Source organism: Lagenorhynchus albirostris, chromosome 16, assembly GCF_949774975.1.
Source record: "Lagenorhynchus albirostris chromosome 16, mLagAlb1.1, whole genome shotgun sequence".
Taxonomy (NCBI): Eukaryota; Metazoa; Chordata; class Mammalia; order Artiodactyla; family Delphinidae; genus Lagenorhynchus; species Lagenorhynchus albirostris.
This window is the reverse complement of record NC_083110.1, coordinates 83,548,544-83,569,564: the sequence shown is the minus strand read 5'-3', so window position 1 is coordinate 83,569,564 and position 21,021 is coordinate 83,548,544. Positions and strand designations below refer to the sequence as shown.

General features: G+C 56.2%; 1 protein-coding gene across 1 annotated transcript in view; it reads left to right on the top strand.

Annotated features, from left to right (window-relative positions):
- Window positions 1-21,021, top strand: part of CFAP46 (cilia and flagella associated protein 46) — an 89,524-nt gene that overhangs the window by 25,737 nt on the left and 42,766 nt on the right. Inside the window, exons 17-27 of the mRNA XM_060126142.1 lie at window positions 264-397; window positions 1,663-1,875; window positions 3,008-3,173; window positions 3,882-4,031; window positions 4,883-4,990; window positions 5,489-5,655; window positions 13,611-13,742; window positions 14,116-14,278; window positions 16,062-16,146; window positions 18,249-18,387; window positions 18,751-18,934. Of these exons, the coding sequence (XP_059982125.1) occupies window positions 264-397; window positions 1,663-1,875; window positions 3,008-3,173; window positions 3,882-4,031; window positions 4,883-4,990; window positions 5,489-5,655; window positions 13,611-13,742; window positions 14,116-14,278; window positions 16,062-16,146; window positions 18,249-18,387; window positions 18,751-18,934 (1,641 nt within the window). The remainder of the gene's footprint in view (window positions 1-263; window positions 398-1,662; window positions 1,876-3,007; window positions 3,174-3,881; window positions 4,032-4,882; window positions 4,991-5,488; window positions 5,656-13,610; window positions 13,743-14,115; window positions 14,279-16,061; window positions 16,147-18,248; window positions 18,388-18,750; window positions 18,935-21,021) is intronic.

The following is a 21,021-nucleotide window of genomic DNA, read 5'->3' as shown; positions in this document are numbered from 1 at the left end:
AGCCGTGGAGGGACGGGGACTGGGTTGCCGTGGACGCCTGTGGTGTGACAAGGGGACGTTTGTGTCCCTGGGGGCTCAGGCTGTGCTCTCGAAAGGAGCCGGTCTCTCTCTGAGATGCAGCGTGTATGGGTGAAGCAACGGCGTGGGGTGGGGGAAGTGTCGCTGCAGGCAGGGAAGACCCAGGGGCTGGGAAGTCCCTGGGGGCATTGCGCTGGGTCTGTGCTCCCGGGACCTCTCCTCCACTCCACTCACTTCCTCTGCAGGCCACCGTCCACCTGCTGCGATCAGAGGGCGTGCAGCTAAATGACCGTCCCATGCCCCCCGAGGACCTGAGTCAGCACCCGGTGGGCTACATACCCGAGTCCCCAGAGGACAACGCCGAGTGGATCACGTACCGGTAGGGGAGCCGCGGGGGCGCGTCCTATGCACCTGGCACCGCTCATGTGTGGCCCGGGGGCACAGGCTGGGACGCAGGCCGCGCCCAGACATGTGAGGGAAGTGGCCAGCTGTCCAGCACGGCTCACTAGCTCACGTCGTTGTTCGCTGTGGTTAGTCTTCCTCGTTATTGGTGGAAACGAGATGTGAGGGAGTTGGTGTCTGCGGAGGGAAGCGGTAGTCGGGGCTGGCCATGGGAAACTGTCCCGGGAAGTATGTGCATGGAAAGAGGGTCCACAGGGAACCCCCAGAGACTTGCCCACGTGAGATGCCAAGTGCGGTTTAATCATGAAATCGAGGTGCTGTGGAAACAACCACAGTTTTTAGCCATTGTTTCATCTAAAATTAAATATTCGAGAGGTGAACGCGGTGGTGAGTGAGAGTCCGCGTTGCGGTGTCGCAGGAGCCGAGGCTGTTGGCTGCTTCCCGCTGAATGCGGACAGGGGCCACTCTCCTGTTTGTTGCACCCAGTGGACGGGCCCGCACACCCGCCTGCTGTGGAGGGGTTGGGGATGCCGCCGGACTCCCTCTGCCCACGAGAGGCACAGGGAGGAGGGCCCTGATTTTGCGCAGATGGGGTTTGTCCTGGTGTTTTAAGTCGCCTGTGAGAGCGCAGCCCGCGGCCTTCCCCAGGGGCCGCCGCCACTTCCGTCTGGGCCGGGCTCCCCACGCCTGGGGGAGGGCCCAGGCCACACCTGACCACCGCTTTTGTACAGCCCACGAGCTAACAGTGGTTTTGATGGCTTTTAAGTTTGTGAAGTTAAATAGCGAGAAACACACAACAGAGACTCCATGCAGCTGTCGAAGCCCAGGGTACTAACTGTCTGGCCCTTTAGAGAAAGGGCTTGCCAGGCGCTGGTCTGAGGCCAGCAGGTCCCACGCGCCCATGTGGACGGAGGAGGGCAGCCTGCGTGTGATGGGCCGGGGAGACTGGGCACAGGCAGGTGCAGAGCTGGACTGGCGGCCTGCAAGCCTCGGCCAGGGGTCCGTCCTCGGCCAGGGAGGGGCAGGGCGAGGGGCGTCCAGCAGGGAGATGGGAGAGCCAGGCGGATGGGGTGGAGGTGGGAGGAGATGGGCAGGCTGGGTCCTTCAGCGGCAGTGGCGGGCAGCCCCCAGCAGGGCAACTTTCTGACCCCTGGGCTCTAGGGATGGCTTCACACTGGTGTCTTCCTGCCGCTTTGGGAAGGGTCTTAATCCCGGGGAGAGCCTGACGCACGCCTTCTGTAGGACCTGGATAGAGGGCCTGTCGCAGTACACCATGAACAGCTGGCTGCGCTCAGCCGACATTGGGCAGATGATACAGGAGGCGTGGCTCGTGCAGAACGCCGCGGTCTACGTCCTGAATCACAACCAGCACCTCATCACGGCCGGGCGCCAGAGGGAGCTCGTGGACGCCTTGTACCACCTCCTGGGCATCGTCAAGGCCATGGGCCACAGCGGGTGGGTGAGGCTGCCGGTCGCTGTGTGCATCCTGGCTTCCCAGGAGGGCCCCATCCTGCCCCTGCCAGAGACCCTGGGATCGGGCCGGGAGCTGTGGGGTGGGACGTGCGGGGCCACCCTCACCTAGTGCGTAGCAGTGACAGGACCTCTGTGTACTGGCCGTGCACCCCGAGCAAGATACTCACCCTCTCTAAGCCGCAGGGCACCGTGTGGGGATCGATGAGGTGCTCAGACGCCCTCGGGCCCGTACACGGATTCCCAGCAGCACCACTGCCACGCAGCTTCCCGGCCTGTCACACTCTTGTTGCAAACAGTGCGATTCTGAGGGAGGTTGGCGAGGCCCAAGCCTCGTAGGAACAGGGGTGGAAACCGACCTTGGTCTGATTTGGGGCGGGTTGGAAATCAGTGTCCGGGAGTTTTCATATCCAGGTGGTGTGAACTCATGAGAGACCGATGTTTTCACTACCTGAAGTTGGAAGTGTGAAAGCGTCAAGTCAGGCCAGACCTTCACCTAATGAGGGTGACTGTGTGAAGCCCTCTTTGTGTTCTCTGCTGCTTGGGCATTTAGTCTAAACACTCAGCTTTAAAGTTTTCCGCCAGATCCCGAAGCAGAAAGGCTTGAGTGAGTCAGGACGCAGCTACATGTGCACATGGGGACTTTTACACTGCGAATAGGACGGAGCAGCCATGGAGGACGGCCTGCCAGTGCCCTCACCTCTCCTCTGGGCGCGAGGCCCAGGCAGGGTCCCCAGGACCATAGGGGTTGCGGGAGCACCTCTCTTTCTAGGCGGGTGTCCGTGTCTCTGTCGTAGACACAGCTCGGACCCCTTTTGATGGTTTTAAATGTTTTGGTGCTGAGATGTTTCAGGAAGAAGCAGGGAGGTTCTGGTCCAAGCCCGCTCCATCTGTCGCCCAGTGGAGGGCCTGCTGGACGGCCTGGCAGTGGGCACGGTGGCCAGGTGGGCCTTTCTGTCCAGGCCCCGCAGGACTCCCTGAGGAGTCCAGCCCACACGGCACAGGTGTCTCCCAGGCGTGAAGGCCGCCTGGTGGAGGACGAGCCTTCACCGCAGGCAGTCCTGTCACCATGGCTTCCTCCCTGGGATGGCCTGGCCCGGACATGCTTCTCTTCCAGAGACTTGGCGCTGCTGGCGGCGCTCTGCAGCACCCTGGCACGAGGCCTGATCATCGCCTGGATCCCAGCCCTGACGCCAGAGAAGTCTAGAAGACACACACGCTCAAACCCACTTCATACGCCGCTAGACCCTGAGGCCGCCTCTGAAGTCAGGACCGCGGTGGAGGTGCCGCGCCCGAGGGTGGGATCGGAGCCGGGGGAGTGGCGGACCCCGGGCAGTGCGGGCGTCAGTGGGAGAGCGGTTCAGGAAGGAAGCTGCAGGCATTCTCAGCTGCCCAGAAGTGGGGCGTGGGGTGGGGGGACACGCTTTCTCTAAGAGCGAGGAGACAAGACGAGAACACCTGGGTGTCAGTGGTGGGGACGTCCCTGCAAGTCCCAGAGCTCAGAAAAGGGTGGACATAAGGCCAGAAAAATAGGGCCAGTGTCAGTTCAGAACAGGAAAGCCGCAACACCGAGGGAAGGGCGCACAGGCCGGGGCTACGGGCGGTTCCACGGTGGCCGAGGGGGTTGTTCGCGCCCTGATTGCGCCTCCCGGGGACGTGGACTGTGTGGCGGCCTTCCCAGTCGAGGAGGAGGGATGTTGATGGGTGCTGGCAAGCACGGATGACCCCTCACCCATTCCTAGTAAACGTGAGCGAAGATGAGTTCCGTAGTGAGTCTGAGGGAGGCGCAGAGCCTGCGGCTGCCCCGGGGGTGGCCGGGAGCGGCGCCTCCTTCCTGCTGAGGCTGTGCCTCAGCCCCAGGACTAGGGCGTGTTCGGGCCACCGTCCCTTCTGGACCCAGCACCGGGTCTGCTTGTTTTTGCAGCTTTGGGTCTTGGCTCGGGTCCCCTGTTTGGATTCAGGTGTCATGAGCAAGGACACCTCTGTTTCAGGTCTGCGAGTTCGCCCTGAACCTGACCAATGGGACGGTGCCTGAGGAGGCGGTGCCCGTCAGCATCCGGCAGCAGCTCATCGCCACGTGGGTGAAGGCCAAGCAGCTGCTGTGGCAGCAGATCGGGCCGCGCCTGGGCACGGACGAGCAGGTGCCAGCCGGGGGCGTCCCCACTGAAGTCTTCCCCACCCGAGGGCGAGCAGCCTGGGGGACGGGGCGGCGGGGCTGCGGAAGGGGTGCTTCCCTTCAGGAGGGTCCGTCCTTGCCCAGGCCGACCCCTGAGAGGTGGGGCGTGAGGCCTCCTCTGCCTGCCTGGCCGCTGGAACATCCCCTTGTTCCTCCAGCCGACTGGCCACGGTTCTAACTGTCCACCAAGAGCCGCTGGGCCTCTGGGGGCGCTGTCCACCCTCGGTGACACCTCGCTGTGGCTTTATCTGGAGGTGCATCTAGGCCACAGGGGGACACCTCCCTGGCAGGGCCCCACGGGCCACCTGAGCTGTGAACGCAAGGCCGTCAGGGTGAGGATGCAGGGACCCAGAGGGGAGGGGGCAGGGCCAGCCCCACGGCTTCTCCTCCTGCAGACGTGGGCCGTGGATGGAGGCCAGTGGGAGGTTCCCTGGGGCCCCAGCTGGAGCCAGGACACGTGGCTCAGGTGGGAAGTGAGGCTGGCAAGGCAGGGACCATCAGGGAGGGGCGTCTGAGCCTGCCGGGAGTGAGCACCGGGTTGGAGCAGGACCAAGGGAGGGGCCTCCAGGCAGAGGGCCACCGCTGTGCCTGGCCACCTGCCCTCCACCTCTGGCCGGCTCAGCCAGCCTCCGGGCCACCTTGGGGGCTGCAGCGCCTACTCCTCTTTATTACGTGAAGAGGTAGCTCGGAGACAAACACTTACACAAACAGCTCCGATCGTTGCCGCAGAGCTGATGTTTCACAGGGTCACTTCCCGAGTAGTCCAGATTCTCCAGCCCCGGGGCTGACGGGCCCTCTGCACTTCCTTCCCACCAGAGCGCCAACGAGGGCATCAACTCGGTGACCGGAGTCCTCGTTGCTCTGGAGATGCACTCCTGCAACGGGCTGGGCCTCATGGACTTCACGGTGCCCCCCTTGGCTCAGGTAGCTGTCGCTCCCTCACCCCACAGGTGTCACGTCCCCCCAGAAGTCACCTTCCTCCCCCTTGGCCCACGCAGGTGTCACTAGGCGCCTGGTAGGCATTCCAGGGGCTGTGCCCCGACAAGGCTCCCCAACTCGAGGTGCTTATTCGAATTGTGCTGTCGAGACAAGGAGCCCCAGGTGGCCAGCGGCCCTGCCGTGTTCTCTGCACAGCGCTCCCAACAGAGCTGAGGGTCCCCTCAGGGCCCCTGAGTCTGCTCCTGGCTCGTCAGAGGGCAGGGCTGCCCATGTGGCAGGAACGCAGTGTGGACACGGGGACATTTGTCCTCAACCCACCAGCCCCACCCAGGCTTGGCCGCAGTTGGCAGCTGGAGCCTCAGCCTTGCAGGTGACTCGGCCTAGGCCGGGTGACCACTGGACCCATCCATGTGATGTCAGCCGTGAGCTGGCAGCAGAGACGCCCCCCCACTCACAGACGCCTGTCTCCCCCGCCACCGGCAGCTGGTGAAGGTGGCCTTGGAGTGCAGCTGGTTGGACCCCTTCGTGGAGCTGCAGACCCTGACGCGGCTGACCCACTTCACCTACGTGGCCCGGGACCACGAGGCCACCATGGCCTGCTCGCAGAAGGCCATCCAGACGGGCATCAAGCACCTGCAGGCCTTCAGTCCGTGAGTCGCCCCAGCGCCCGACCTGTGTCCCTGCGGCGCGGTGCGTCCTCTGAGCCCGCCAGGCGGGGCAGCCTCACCCGCTCGGCCCTGGAGCCGCCCCGCCAGCCCCGCGCCGGCCGGGGCAACGCCTCAGCTGCGGCCCCTGGAGAGCCGTGTTCAGCAGGGTCCCGAGGCCCCACGAGCCCCGCCAGCTGCGGGCGTGACGGGGGCTCAGAGACCGAAAGGGCCGCAAGGCTCGACCAGCGGCCGCTCCCACAGGCAGGCAGCTTTGTTGAGTTAGTTTTGAGCAGGCGACTTAGGAGGCCACGTAAATTCGGAAGTAACTGAAGGGTGATTTCAGTGAAATGAAAATAGCCCCCCTGCCACTGGCTCCTCTCCGCCCGAGCGCTGCTGGCGGCGGGCTCTCCAGGGCGCCCGGGATGGCCGCAGGCGCTCCAGGCCGCTTGCTCCTGTGCCCCGGGCCCCGTTCAGCTCGTCGGTAATCAGGGCTTCTGATCCTTCCGTCTTCCTAAACAGGAGGTTGTTTTAAAGTTGTTTCTGTTGTGAGTATTTCTGCTGTAAAGACTGTTTCCCTTGAGGCTCTTCTCTTTGCCTTTCTTCTGAGTCTATTTCCTGAAAGACGGGATCCTGGCCCCCAGGCCAGGAAGATACCCATCGTGGCCGCACAGCCAAGCTGACCGCTCGAGGCCAGATCCAGGGAGGCCTGGCCTCCTGCCTCTGGGTGATGGGAGTGGAGGCCTGAGCCTCTTCCGGTCAGGATCCCGGGGCCAGCTGCGGGAGCGCGGCCGCCACGTCCCAGCAGCTGCTCTGGGGCCTGCGTGGGACACCCCCGTGGGTGTTTGGGGGCTGACAAGTGACCATGACCCGAGCTGTGGTCACCCGCCTCGCATGCAGCCAGGGCCACAGGCTGCTCCGAGCTCCCGTGGAGGCCCCACCCGCACCTCATCTGTCCCTGCAGCGGCTCCTGGGCAGGGGCTGCCGTGCCCGCACTGGGAGCAAGGAAACCAAGGCAGGCAGAGGCTGAGGCCCTGGCCAAGGCCACCCAGCAGGTGGAGGCGGAGCGGGGAGCCCCGGCAGCTGCTGGCGTGAAAACCAAGGCAGCTGAAGCAGAGGCTGGACGGAGCCCCCAGGCCAGCCCAGCATGTCTCACTGCGCCCACCCCCGCAAGGGGCTTTCCCTCGTGACTGCCTTTCCTCCAAAATGGAGGTGGCTTTTGCTCAGCAATCCATCCTGAGAAGGACTTGGCTTCTGAAAGGCTTTCGAACGTCCTGCCCTGGCCTCACTGTGCAGCAGGTGGGGGCCGAGGGCTCCGTGACGGCCAGGGCGCCGCTGGCTCAGGTGCCCAGCCTACGGAGATGGAGAAGGCGCAGCGGTAGCGCACGGAACACCCGGCCCCCCGGCAGGACATCTGATAGCAGCCAGGGACTCGGGGTTATTCCCGGAAGCCTCTGGTCCTTAGCACAGGGGTCCCCACCAGACACTGGTCTCCACCAACAACTGTAAAGCTGTGCTCGTCAGCAGACGAGCCCTTCCGAGCTCCCCACAGCATCTTATACACACTCTCCAGTGTGAACCGAGGTTCCTCAGACTTTTGAGAGGCCCTCAACTCTGAAGAGAAGACCAACGAGAAGAAATAGGGAAAATTACTCTGGAAGAAACTGTCAACTTTTATAATATAATATGTCCAGTTATCTCACCAGGAGAGGCGGGTTCATTCAGGAATAGCAGAGGAATTGCAATTAGGGAAATGCAAACTTCGGTGGACCACAGGAAATGTGGAAAACAAGGAGGGGGATCTTGCTTTTCTAGGAAAAAGGGGGAGTCAGGGGGGGCTGTGATAGCCAGAGTCCACTGGGGGAGTTGGGGGTCCAAAGTACCGAGGCTTCCTGTTGGCTGTCTGTGCCGGACTCTGATCGGCCGGGCTGTTGGGGGTGGAGGGAAGGTTCCTTCCTCCTGCTGCACAGTGAGTAGAGACCCCTTCCTGTCTGAGATGTAGGCGAGGCCCCTTCCTGTTTGGGGTAATTGCGTTGCGTGGTGGACGTGGGACCTCCCTGACAGGCCTGGCCTGACTCTAGCTGTAGCTGAGGTTTCTGTAATTCATTCCACAGAACAGATTACATGATGATCAGAAGAAGTATTAAAAAAATAATAATAATAACGTCCAAGGTATTTGAGAAGATGCAGCATTTAGAAGTTAAAGTGTGTTTTGGAAAAGGAATGAGGAATAAAAGGAAAAGGACTACAGAGCTCTTCAAAATTAAAAAGGTAATTTCTGAAGTTGAAAATAAAGTCAGTGAAGGGCTAGAAGATAAAGTGTGAGGAAATCGTGCAGGAAATATATGAAGAAGGACAGAAGGAAATGTGACAGAAAAGCCAGAAGAAACAGTAGGAGGTCCTAAACCCAGCTATTGGAATTCCAGAAAGAGGGGAGAAAGCGTTCTTAAGAAAGGGGTGAAAAGCAGGAGCTTCCCTGAGCAGAGGACACCGTCTCATGACTGACCCTCCCACTAAATGACCGGCGAGAAGAATGAAGAGATACTCACATCCAGATACGTCATGGGGTCATCAGGTCACGGTAGATACGGAGACTATCCTACAGCGTTTAGAAGAAAAGAAAAAGAAGAAGGAAATAGAAACGCATCAGTCTTCTCAGAAACCATCACTAGCAGCTAAAAGAAAGTGGAACGTTCTAAGTGGAAGTAGTTTTCAACATGTAATTCTAACTCACCCAAACTTTCAAGTATCCTGGTAAAGAAAGCTACTTTTAAACAGATGAGGACCTAGAAAATGTATTTGTCACACACCTGTTTTTAGAAAGTTAATTGAGGATACACTCCAGAAAAACAAGGGAGTAACCCAGAAAAGAGAAAGATGTTGGATGCTGGAAATGGAGATGCAGTCCAGAAAAGGTGCCCAGCTGCACTGCTTGCTGAGACAGCCTCCTCGGCAAGGATGCAGGGGAGGGCCCTGGGGGTGCGGGCAGGGCCAGAGGAGGGCCCAGTGTGGTGGAGAGCTTACAGGTGTTGTGGTAAAGGAGGGAGGGAGAACAGCCAGTTGGAAATGCCAGGAGATAACAAAGGTAATAGCTTGCCTCTTCAGTGAGAAACACAGACATTATCTTGGTGTTTATTGATATTCCAGTGTTAGGATTAGCATTTTGACAAAGAAGGCTTATTTGTGGTTACCCAGTAAAATATCAATGTTACAATTTTGACAGTACGAAAGTAAAGTAAAAGCACAGATAACATACTTTAGCAGCGGGAAGGGGGAAGAGGACAGGTGGCGTGAGACCCTCATCTGAGAAGCTGAATAGTCGGGTGTCACTTGTTGAGGGTCCACAAGATATTCTGAGGTACAAAGATAATAAGGGAATTAAAAGTAATGCTGGGACCAGCTATATTCATAAGTTGGGAAAAGGGACTTCTGTAGGTAATGTTTAAAATTCATAAATTGGGAAATCAAGATAGAAGCCAGTTTTTTGGAGGAAAGCGTATACCTGCTAGAAGATAGAGCTGAAGACCTAGGAGTCATTCCCTCTTGGGAATAGGACTGGGGGCTGGGTAGGGGAGTAGTTCTCAACCATGTGGTAGGTACCACTTTGATAAAAATTAGAAGGTTAATTCTAAAAGAAAGAAAAAGACTGCATTCATAAAGAAAGAGTCGGTGTGTGAGGGCTGCTGCCTCGTCTTCCTATAGCGGAGTTAAGGCTGATTTCGCTACTCGTTGCCGGCACCGCAGAGCTTGTCAGGGGACGGGGTGGCAGGGTACCTGCTGTGGTGATGGGTGTGTGCCCCAGCTTCGCCGTTCTTTCCTCAGTGACCCTGAAATTCACTTTTATTTTAAAACAGCAATTCTTATAATAAAATAGGCTAAAAATATAAATGTTTACATAGGGAAAGGGGAGGTCGTGCAAGACTATGTAAAAGTTCGGTTTTCACCTCAAGACCTTGGAGAACTCATTTGTAGACTGTTGCTGTCCTCTAGTGGTGGTCGGTGTCACTACTCTCAGTGGGGTCACCCCTACCTGGGCTTGACTGTGGACCTGACCCGTTTTTCACCACACTGAGGGCCAGCTGTGTCTAGGCCTGGAGCTGGGTGCTGGGAGGCTGGACAGGCAGAGGTGGGCGGCCCTTGGCTCTCTAGGGGATGCCGACCGCACGGTGGTCTTGCTGGCCCCTCAGAGCCCTGGACCCGGTCCCCAGTCAGCAGGATCCGCGGTCAACTTCAGCACCTGGCGTGTACCGCAGGTGATGCACCTTTTTTCAAAACAATTATACATATTTCAAATTTTTATGCTCATTTTTTCTATTTTGCAAGTTATGTAAAGAAACTCAGTGTGGAATTGGTCACAGTAATTTTTATGATAGCATTTCACAGTAATAGTGAAAATAGTTTTCAGATCTTGGTGAAAAATAGTGCAGTTACTAATCAATTAGTATTCTCACCCCTGAGTGTGTAATTACCAGAATCAGGTTCATATTTATACTATTAATGTAAAGGAATATATATTAATAGGAATTTCATGTAGATCCCTAAAATAGACCAACAGAGATTACCTTTCTACTTTGTTTAGCACTTTTATTTGACATAATCATCATCACTGTTGGGTTTTTATGTGAACTTAAAAGTCACTTTTTCTACCAGTTCTGGCCATGACACACAGTGGATCTCATACTCTTGTGCTGTTTAAAAAACTGTAAAACTTGACAAAATACATGAAACAACTGCTTCCAGACATTGGCCAACAGATGGCCCAAGGCCACGCTTCTTGCAAGAAGAGGCCATCAGAAGTGAGCCCCACGTGCACCCTCGCGCTCTGCCTGGGGGCGCGGGGCACTGCCCAAACTGCAGCTCCGGGAGCTGGAGCCCAGACAGAAGAAATGCTCGCGGGAGACAGAGACCAAACCCTGGGGCTGCTGGGGCCTCTGGACTCCACAGAATGCAAGACGAGCGAGGAGGTTCCTGGACAGAGAAGGCCAGATCCCGCAGGCCTGGCAGGAAGCAGGCGACAGAGATGCCGGAGGCCCCGTGCTGACCCAGGAGAGTCAGGGAGCCCTCGCTGAACCGCCGGGGCATTCAGGAAGACCACGCCTTAGGGGCTGGGCTCTAAGGGCCACTCGAGTCTTGCCCTAAGACGCCTAGTCCAGATCTCAGTAAGATAAGGGTGAGCCACAGGTGAATCCACTGCCTGCCAGAATGAAACCCCACCTTCCTTGAAAGGAAGGCAACATAATCCACACTCTCAGCAAGACAGCCCTCCATCCTGCCCCCCGCCCGCCGCCCAGCGTAACAGCAAACATCACCAGGCATGTGGAAAAACAAGAAACTGTGGCCCATCCCAGGAGAAAAAGCAGTCAGCCGACTCAGACATGACACAGATGTTGGAATTAGCAGACGATGGATTTAAAACAGTTATTGTAAATACAAGAAAGGAAAGAAAGGATTTTAATGGGCAAATTACAGGTGGTGAATTCCAACAAAGAAATGGAAACTCTAATTAAAGAACTAAGTGGAAATTCTAGAAATGACAAGTACAATCTCTGACATGGAAATATCAGTGGGAGAGCTTGACATTTGAACACTGGAGAAGTGATCAGTAACTCTGAACACAGGTCAGCACACTATGGAAACTGAAGCACAGGGTGAAAGTCCTGAAAAACGGAGGAGCAGTGCCTTGGGGACCAGTGGGCTAGAGCCCATGGGCCAGCACAAGTGCAGGTGTGGTCTCAGAAGGACAGAGGCCAGAGGGCGAGGTGGGAATATGTATATTCGAAAATGTAATAGTTGAAATTGTTTCAAATTGAATTAACAGTATCAACCCAGAGATCCAGGATTTTCAATGAACTCCAAGCAGGATACACACGAGGGAAGCCACACCTATTTTTATTGTAGGCAAATCGCTGGAGACCAAGGTGACAAGAAAACCCTGGAAGGAAGGTGGAAGGGGAAAAGGATGCATTGCACACAGGGAAACAGGGATGAGAGGCGAGTTCTCAACAGGAACAATGTAAACCATCTTAAGTGGTAAAAAAGAAAAAACCCTGTCGATCTAGAATTCTGTATACACCAAAAATAGCCTTTGAAAAATGAAGGCAAAATCAAGCCATTTTAGATTAATTAAAACTAAGAGAATCCATTCCCAGAAGACCCACAGAACAAGAAATGCTAAAGGAAGTTCTTCAGCCTGAAGGAAGATGGTACCAGATGGAAACTCAGTTCAGGAAGTAGTGAAGAACGCCCCAGGTGGTGACTGTGTGGCTGAACATAAAAGGTTTTCCCCCCTTCGGTTCTTGAATTCTTTAAAAGACATACGCCTGTTTCAAACAAAAATACATTGCATTGTGGGATTATTAACAAATGTGGAAATAAAATGTATGACAGTGGTAACACAAAGGACGGGAATGGGAGAGATAGGGGTATATCGAGAGTTCTTACACCGTCTGTGAAGTGGTATAATATTAATTCACCACAGACTGTGATTAGTTAGGAATGTATGTTGCAGTCTCTAGAGCAAGTACTACAGAAACAATAAAAGAATTATACCTAGACATCCAATGGAGAAGATAAAATTGAACACTAAAAATATTCAATTAATCCAAAAGAGGGGAGGAAAGAAAGGACGAACGTATGGGACAGAAGGAAAGCAAATAGCAAAATCGAAGGTTTAACCCAAAACCACACCAACAGATCCGTTAAATGTAAATGGACCAACACTCCAGTTAAAGTGCAGAGTTTATCCCACTGGACCCAAAAAGCAAGACCCAACTCGAAGCCATTTTCAAGAGACACTCTTCAAATACAAAGACACAGGTGAAAAGTAAAAGGAGGGGGACGGATGGCCTCTGCGGCACCAGCTGCAAGAACGCCGTGGGGCTGGAGTAAGGCTCCCAGGATGTGCGATCAGAGGTAGAGAGGCGTTTCACAAAGATAAAGGGGTTCCATCAGCAAGAACACATAAGAATCTTAAATGTGTATACACTTAACAGCAGAGCTTCAAAATTCAAGAAGCAGAAAGTTAGATACAGCCACAATTATAGCTGCAGATCTCGACATTCCTCTCTCAGTGGCTGATAGAACAGAGTAAGCCGTAAGCATATAGGTGGTCGCCATCAGCAGATCACCCAGTTGTCACTGACAGACTCTCCCCAAGGACCACGTCCTAAAGATCCAGGTCTCCAGGACAACAACGCCAGGGCCCAGCGGGGCCAGGCTCTCCTCCACCTCCTGCTGGGTTGGCACGCCCATCCTGGGGGACAGGGCCAGCCTCCGATTCACCCCTAGAGCATGAGCTTGGCCGTGCCCTGCAGATCCTTGTAGGCGGAGGGACAGCCTCTTTCTCCCCTAGACTCCTGACGGGCAGGGTGGCGGAGCAGCTGGCTCCTGCAGGCGGGTACCTGCCTTTGGGTCCTCCCAGGCCATGGCGGGGAGGTCTACCCAGAAACCAGTGCTTTTCTCCTAGAGTAAGCCTGGTGCCCCCTGAGCCGAGTCGCAGGGATGTGCGTGTGGTTGTTACGTGCACAAGCCATGGCTTGGCTGAGAGAAGAGAGCTCGCGGCACCCTTGACGTTGCTCGGTCTAAATTGTACGTTCTGAGCTCTCAGCGCAGAGCCTAGGCCCCCTGAACAAGACGTGCTCTGGGGCACGGGGAACGGGGCCCCATCGCTCCGGCAGGGCCCGGCCTCGCTTGGGGTGGGCGCCTTGTTCTGCTGCTGCTGCCGCACAGGACACCCTACGTATTAGTCATTCAAACATCAGCTTATGATTCTGTCTCATGGTTCTGCGGATTGACTGGACTCAGCCAGTTAGTTCTGGCTTGGGGACCTTCATGACGTTACTCTGGACTCCCCAGGGCTCTCTCCAGGGGCCGGGGTGGGGTGTCCCCAGGGCTCTCCCCTCTCGGCGGCACCTCCCTCCCCTAGGAGCCTCCTGGGAGCCGTGGCGCTTGTCTGTCTGCAGGGTGGAGGCTGCGTTGGTGGCGGAGATGCTGAGCACCGCAGCCTGCATCCAGGGCAGGAGCATCATGGATAACCTCAAGGGCTGGAAGCAGCTGCGCCTGACGGCCGCCAATGCCTTCGTAGAGAGTGCGAGGTGGGCTGCGGCCCCCGGTGGCCAGGGTCGTGTGCGTGGCGCGTCTGGGGTGCGTGTTTTGGGTGGGGACGATGGTGCCTGCGGGGCGTGGTGCTCGCTGGGGACTGTCCCCGAGGCCGGCCCCTCCCCCAGTGGCCCTGTGACCAGGGTCATCGCCTGCCCCGTGCGGTGACACCCACCTCACCCCCGGGGGTTCCCGGCAGCCCTGAGTGTCTGAGCCAGGACGGGCCCGAGGAACGGGGAGCCGGAGCTCGTGAGCGGGTCACGGCGGGGCTGCCCTGAGCAGAGCCCGTCCTGGTCCTGCAGAGATGTCTTGGGGCCCCACCCCTCCCCTCGGCGCCTATACCTGTCCAGGTCAGACCTTCCCTTCCAGGTTTGGGGGCATCGCGGGGAGCAGCGCCCTGGTGATGCAGGCCGCCCGACACTTCTGGAACACCTGGCTGCCGCTGCTGTCCTCTGCGGTCAACAGGAAGAAGTGCAAGAGCGCCACTCAGGAGGTCATCAGCGTCATCAACAAGACGGAGGCCAGAAAGCAGGTGTGCCCTGGGCTGCCTCTCGCGTCCTTCCTCCAGCACGGTGGGCGAGGCTCCCGAGGAAAGACGGGCCCCGTGGAAGCGCTCAGGCAATGAACACGACGGCTGCATGGGGGACAGGGGACGCTGACACCCGTGAGATCCCAGTGGGGCAGGCGGGGCGGCTCCTGGCTGCGCTCGGGGCTCAGCTCTGTCCTCCCCCATCCCTGAGGGAACCCTAACTCAGACCTAGAAAGCGCCAGTAGGAAAGGGGAGAGGAGGGAGGGTGGGGGCGCAGACCCACTCGGGGCCCAGGGCGGTTTTGCCTGACAGTGGACAGGCATCTGGTGGGCCTCGGGGAGTGAGGCCTCCTTCCCCCTCTGCCGTCACCCAGGAGTGCGGTAGGTCGCGGCCCGGGGACCTCCCTTGATCTGAAAGAGAAAGCGTCAGTCTGTCGCCTTTGAGTATCGTGCTAGCGGTGGGTTTTCATAACTTCGCTGTGTTGGGGAGTTTCCCACCACTCCTAGTTTTCTGAGAGATTTTGTGAGGAAGCGCTTTTGGATTTTGACACATGCCTTTTCTCCATCAGCTGAGCTGATCGTGTGGTTTTCTCCTCTGTCCTATTAAGGCGATGGGTTACACTCCTTAGGTTGGACCAGCCTTGTGTTCCTGGGACAAATCTCCCTTGGTCGTGGTGAATAATATGTTTACTGTGTTGTTGGATTTGATCTGCAATTCAGCAACTTACTCTGTTGAGAATTTTTGCATCTATATTCATAAAGGGTATTCATCTATAATTTTCTTTTCTTGTGATGTCTTTATCTGGACCCCCTATCAAAGTAATGCTAGTCTCATAGAATGAGTTAGGAAATGTTCCTTCCTCTTCAATTTTTTGAAGAGTTGAGAAGGATAAGTGTTATTCTTTTTGTTAATGTTTGGTAGAATTCACCTGGGAAGCCAGCTGGTCCAGGAATTTTCTTAACTGGAAGGTTTCTGATTACTGATTCAGTCTTTACTGTTAGAAGTTTGTTGCCATTTTTTATTTCTTCTCGGGTCAGCTTAGGCAATTTGAGTGTTTCGAGGGATTTTTCCGTTCCTTGTAGGCGATCTCATTTGTTGGAAGACAGTTGCTAGTAGGGTTCTATTATAGTTCTTGTTATCATTGTAGGGTTGATAGTACTGTTTCCACTTTCATTTCTGAGTTTAGTTATTTGGGCTTCTTTCTTCTTTTCTTTGCCAGTCTAGCTAAAGTTTGTCTATTTTGTTGATCTTTGCAAAGAATCGATTTTTGGTTTCATTGATTTTGTTCCTTTTATTTTCTATGCTCTAATCCTTAACATTCCCTTCCTTCTGCTAACTTCGGATTTAGTTTGTTCTTTTTCAGGTTCCTTAAGGTGTAAACTTAGGTTGTTGGTTTGAGATCTTTCTTCCTTTTCAGTGTCGGCATTTGCAGGTGTAAACTTCCCCCTGAGCCCTGCTTTTTCGTGTCCCATAAGTTTTCCTAACGTGCTTTTGATCCTATTGACTCAAAGCTATACAACTGACTTGTCTGCTTCGTGTCATTATAAGCCGTAGACTGTGCTGCAGGGCTAGTCTGTGCGTGTGTGTGTGTGTTTTAAGGTAGTGAACCTTGAACTGGAGCGCCTTCTCTTACAGGGGAAATGTGATTCCACTTTTTGTGACTTAGTGTTTCAGAAATTCAGCCGCAGCTTCCGTAATTCAATGCTGAACCAAATGAAAAACAAACTGGTGAAAGAAGAAACTGCAACTTTCAAACGTCTGTATTGTTGATTTGTTTTTGCTTTAGGAAAAAGGGAAGACGCTGCTTCTGCACCAGTGGCCCACAGCCGACTTCCAAAGTGGAGGGACGATGGAAGGGTGTTTTCTCTCAGGTTTGTAGATGCAGGACAGACAGAGCCGCAGACATGAGGCCGGGCAGGGCCTGGTGTTGTTAGATCCCGAGCCTTGTGTAGAACAGGTGAAGTCGTGGCAGTGACCACGGGAAATGCCTGCTCAGCCCTGAACTCGGGCAGGCACGGTGAGGGTGAGGGCTCCTCGTGAGCAATCGGGGACCCCCACTGTAAGCATGAGGAAATCCCACAAGCCTAGGTGGCCCCCCAGTTCAGGGCCACCCTGCGCCCTCCCAGGCAGCCTTGAAATCTAGCCTCTGGGTTTTTCTGACAGGTAAATCACACTTTTCCATTTCCATAAAAATGTGGAGATATACTTCTGCGAAAAAAAGTAGTGACCTTAATAAAATGAAACATATTGTATAATTTATTTCTAAAATAAGGGCCACGGTGTGTACTGCAAAGCGTGAATGTGTGGATTAGAGCCGTGGCCCTCCATCAGGTGCCTCAGAGTCTACGAGAGAGAGAAAGTCGATTTAAAATAGTGAACAAAGATGTGACCGTGTGTAATTAAATACTGAGTTGAACTCTAGACCCCCAGGTAAGATTGTTTGCTGGTGCCGCAGAGGGAGATGCAGACAGCAGCCCAGACCCGCAGGACTGCAAGGGCCAGTGAGGAGCCGGCTGCTTGGGGTCCCGGCACCGCCCGGAGCGCGTGGAGCCCGTGTACGCTTTACTCCACGTGCTGAAACATACTCAGCTAAATGGTTTAGCAGCGTTAACAATTCAAGCCATAGGAAAAAATGGGAAAGTAGAATTGAGCAAAGCAATGTTCTGAGGAAAGATTCCTGCCTAAAGTTTAGAGTGATCAAAGAGGCACACTTTCAAAATACGTGAAAATTTAAATAATGAGAAATGAGAAAATTAAAAAGTAAACACTGGAAAAGTACTGGCATCAAATTTAGCGGCTAAATGATCCATTTCTGTAATGCACGAGCAGTTGCATTAGTCAGGCTACGAGATGCCACACTGCAGTAACAAATGGCCCCGACGACTCAGCAGGTGAACTCGCACGGGCAGTCTCTCCCTGCTCGTCCGAGGCACCGTCTGGAATTTCTGGCAAGCGGGGTTGCCACGTCCAGGGGCATGTGGCCCTGCTGCCAACCAGGGGGTGCAGAGCCCTGACTGTAAGAGCCCTCACCACCGCGGCGTGTGGTTCCGAGTTGGCCCGGCCGAGATGAGAGGAGGAAAGCACGCTATGGAACCCACGTTCCCAAGTGTCAAGACGTTGACCAGTTTATCTGGTCATGTGCCTCAATCCCCCTGCTCCTGGGCACCTGTGTTCCGTCCCAGCACTGGCAGTGGGGGGCCACGGCGAGCCCTCAGGCCCCGAGTGGTGTGAGTTGGTGCTGTCCTCTTAGCCAGCAGCCGGACAACATGCCGGCAGGATCCACGGGCGTGTTCAGCCCTTTGCTATAACGATTCAAAAACGGGAAAGAGAGCTACACGGTCAACGAGGTAAAACAGGACAACATGAGTGTCTGGCACCAGGGGCAGGGGCTCTGCTTTGCTGGACGGCGCGGCTGAGGCGGCCCCTCGAGCGGCCTGGGGAGGCTGGTGGGGAGAGGCTTCTTCTTTCCTGACGCTCCCATTGTGTATTTTTAAAATTACGGAAGAGTAACGGGAGTTTCCAAAAGGGAAAGGGCTTAGAGGACTGCGGGGCCCGAGAAAGCCTGGCGGGGTGGGGTGAGGGGCAGCTGGGGGCACCTGGTGCAGGTGAGGCAGGTGGGGGAGGGAGGACAGCAGCGCAGGTGTCGCCCGGGAGGAGCCCCTGAGCCTTCAGTCCCAAAAGGACTGATGTGTTTCCCACGATCGGGGTCACTCCCGCTGCTCGAGGCCCGGCCCTGGAAGGGCAGCTCTGCGTGTGTCTAAGGGACGCAGATGACGAGGTCCTGTGGCTGGATCTCCACGTGGTCCCACCTGCTGTCCGGCTCTGCGGCATGAGGCCCGGGGTGTCCCAGACAGGCGGCCGTGTCCCGAGTGCTCCCTGGGGGCCTCTTGGTCCTGTGGACCCCCAGCTGCTAGCACCTCCATCCCCAGACCCCCTGACCGGTGCCCCTCCTGAGCCCCCTCTCCCACCGCAGGGGCCGAGGATGACCTGACGCTGAGGGCCGCGCTGTATGGCCTGCTGTTCCACAGCCACGCCGACCAGCATGACTGGGAGGGCTGCCTCAAGGTGCTGGACGAGGCCCTGCAGGTGCTGCCGCGGACGGCGCACCGCCTGTGAGTCCCTGAGGCCCCCCAGGGCGCCTCCCCTCCCCGTGCCTCCCCCCCCCGGGGTACCTTCCCCTGCAGCCCCCCAACAGGGTGGCTCCCTCCTCAGCCCCCCACTCTCCCCTTTCCCCTGGTGACTTTATTTCCCTACCAAGAAGTCAACACACGAAGGGAGGGGATTTAAGCCCAACACACACAAATGATAAACGGAAAAAGCAAAACACAGCACGACCCAAGACCCCCGAGGCACTCAGGTCTCCTGGTTTCTCTGCGTGAGCAGGAGCGCGCGCAGACACTCCAGTGGGTGTGCCTTCTATACAGGGACGACCTTCACCATCCAGGCGCTAATTTCTCTCTTTTACTTTTCTTCAGCTTGATTTTCAAACATATGGTCGTGGTGAAGGCTAGACTCGGCCAGAACTTCGTGATGGAAATTCAGAGATTCAAAGACCAGAGTGAGGAGTATCTGGCGCACATGTGGCGGCGCCTGGCCCTCAACTCCACGAGTGTCCCCGGGGAGCTGACCTGCTACCTCCACGCCATCCAGGCCCTGCAGGTCTGGCTCTGACTCACCGTGTGTCTGCGGATGAAGCCCCCGGGGGTGGGAAGGTGCGGGGGGAGGGGGGGCGGTGCGGAGCCCAGCCCATTGGGAGAACCGGAAGGAAGGGGGGGCAGCGGGACACGAGCCGGGGCGGCAGACGGAGCCTGTCCTCCCACATGAGGGACGCAGTCCTTGTGAGGCTGTGTGGGGAGGGCAGGGGGTGGGCCGCGGGGCTCTGCAGCCTCTGGGGTTTCGGGGTCTTGGGGACGGCCCCCGCCCCCGAGAAGCCAAGACATGTGTTCCTCTCGACGCGCTTGGAGATTTGGGGGAGGGCGGGCACCTTGATTTGGTGCAGAGCTTGTGGGACTTGCCTCGGGGGAAAGAAGGCCCCTTGATTGTGGGACTGAAGCCCCCAAAGACGTGCCCTGCGGCAGGCACCTGACAGGCTTTTCTGTTGAGCAGAACGTTTCCCCTTCACGGAGCAGATCCCACCGAGGTTTTCAGAGCGCTCCAGGGTCGGGGTGTCCCCAGGAAGGGGTCCGAACACAGGCTCCATCGATGGCCGTGCGGTCATGACCCATCGGTCAAGCAGAGGCCCGGGCCCACTACAAGCGGCCGTGGGTGCCCCTGCGTCTCGCGCCTGGAGCCCAGGCCAGGGTTCCTGGGGCCAGGCAGCTGTGCCGGGGGAGCAGGCGGTGCTATGGACGGGGCGGCTGCTGGCCGAGCCGAGCTGCCGGAACCCTCTGCACAGACTCCGTGGAAAGGCTCTCTGCCCCTTCCTTCCTTCGCTTCCTTTTTCTTAGGGGTACAAGGTGCTTTATAGTAAATTCACGGAGTTATGCAGCCATCATCACAATCAATTTTAGAACATTTCACCAGCCCCCCAAAACCCAGGTCCGTGGGCACTGTGTCCCTCCCCCTACCCCCGCCGGCCCCAGTGAGCCAGCATTACACGCATGGAGCCAGACGAGGTGGGTCCTCTGTGTCCGGCTGCCCTCCCTGGACGTCTCGTCCAAGCTCCATCTGTTGAAGCGCATGTCCGGGCTTCACTGCTGCTGGTTGAATAGTCCTCCACCGTGTGGACGGAGGCTGCGCCAACGGGCCTCGGTGTTCTTCCTCTTAGGAGCTCTTGTGACTGGGCTGCTGTAGACAGCCGTGTGCGAGTGTTTGCACGGACACGTTACAGCTGTTCTCTGGGGCACATAGCTGGGAGTGAACTCCCAGGTCACGTGATGACTGTCTTTAGCTACCTGAGTCGTGGTTTGACTTGCGTTTCCCTAGTAACTAACGTAGTAAGTGGCAGCATGTTTTTCCTGTGCTAATCGGCCATTTGTGCATCTTCTCTGGAGAAATGTCTATTCAAATCCTTTGCCCTTTTAAAAAAAAATTTGGTTTCTTGTCTGTTTATTGCTGCGCTGTAGGAATTCTTTATGTGTTTTGGATACAAGTCCCTTATCGGATATAAGATTTGTACATATTTTCTCTCATTCTGTGGCTTGTCTTTTCAACTGCTTTCTCGTATTCTTGATGATGTCATTTGTAGCACAAAAGTTTATAATCTTGATGAAGTCCAACTTGTCTATTTCTTCTGCTGCTTACGCGTATGGCATCGTAGCTGAGAAAGCAGCGTGTAATCCAAGGTCACGAAGATTTCTACGTTTCCTTCCAAGGGTTTCATAGTTTCAGCTCTCACATTTGAGTCTTTGATCCGTCTTGAGCTCAGCCTTGTGTTTGGTGCGAGTTAGGGGTCCTGCTCCTTTCCTCAGTGTGTGGCTGCCTGCTTTCCCAGCACCGTTGTTGAAACGATGACCATTCCCTCTTCCACCGCCCTTGTCCCCATCGCCTCTCTCGCACAGCTCTTGTCAAAGCCACCCGTGACCACATGGTCACGGTCATTCTGAGGCCCCATCCGACCCCTCCTTGGCACTCGTGGTCATCTGTCACCTGGCTTCCAGGCCCCACTGCTCAGGGCCACTCCTTCTTCCCTTCTGCCCACCTGCTAATGAGGGGGAGGACCCCACTCAGGGCTGGGATGCCCCCGCTCCCTGGTGACGTCAGGCAGTGTCCTGGGGAGAGTCCACCCTGACCTTGCGTGTCCCACC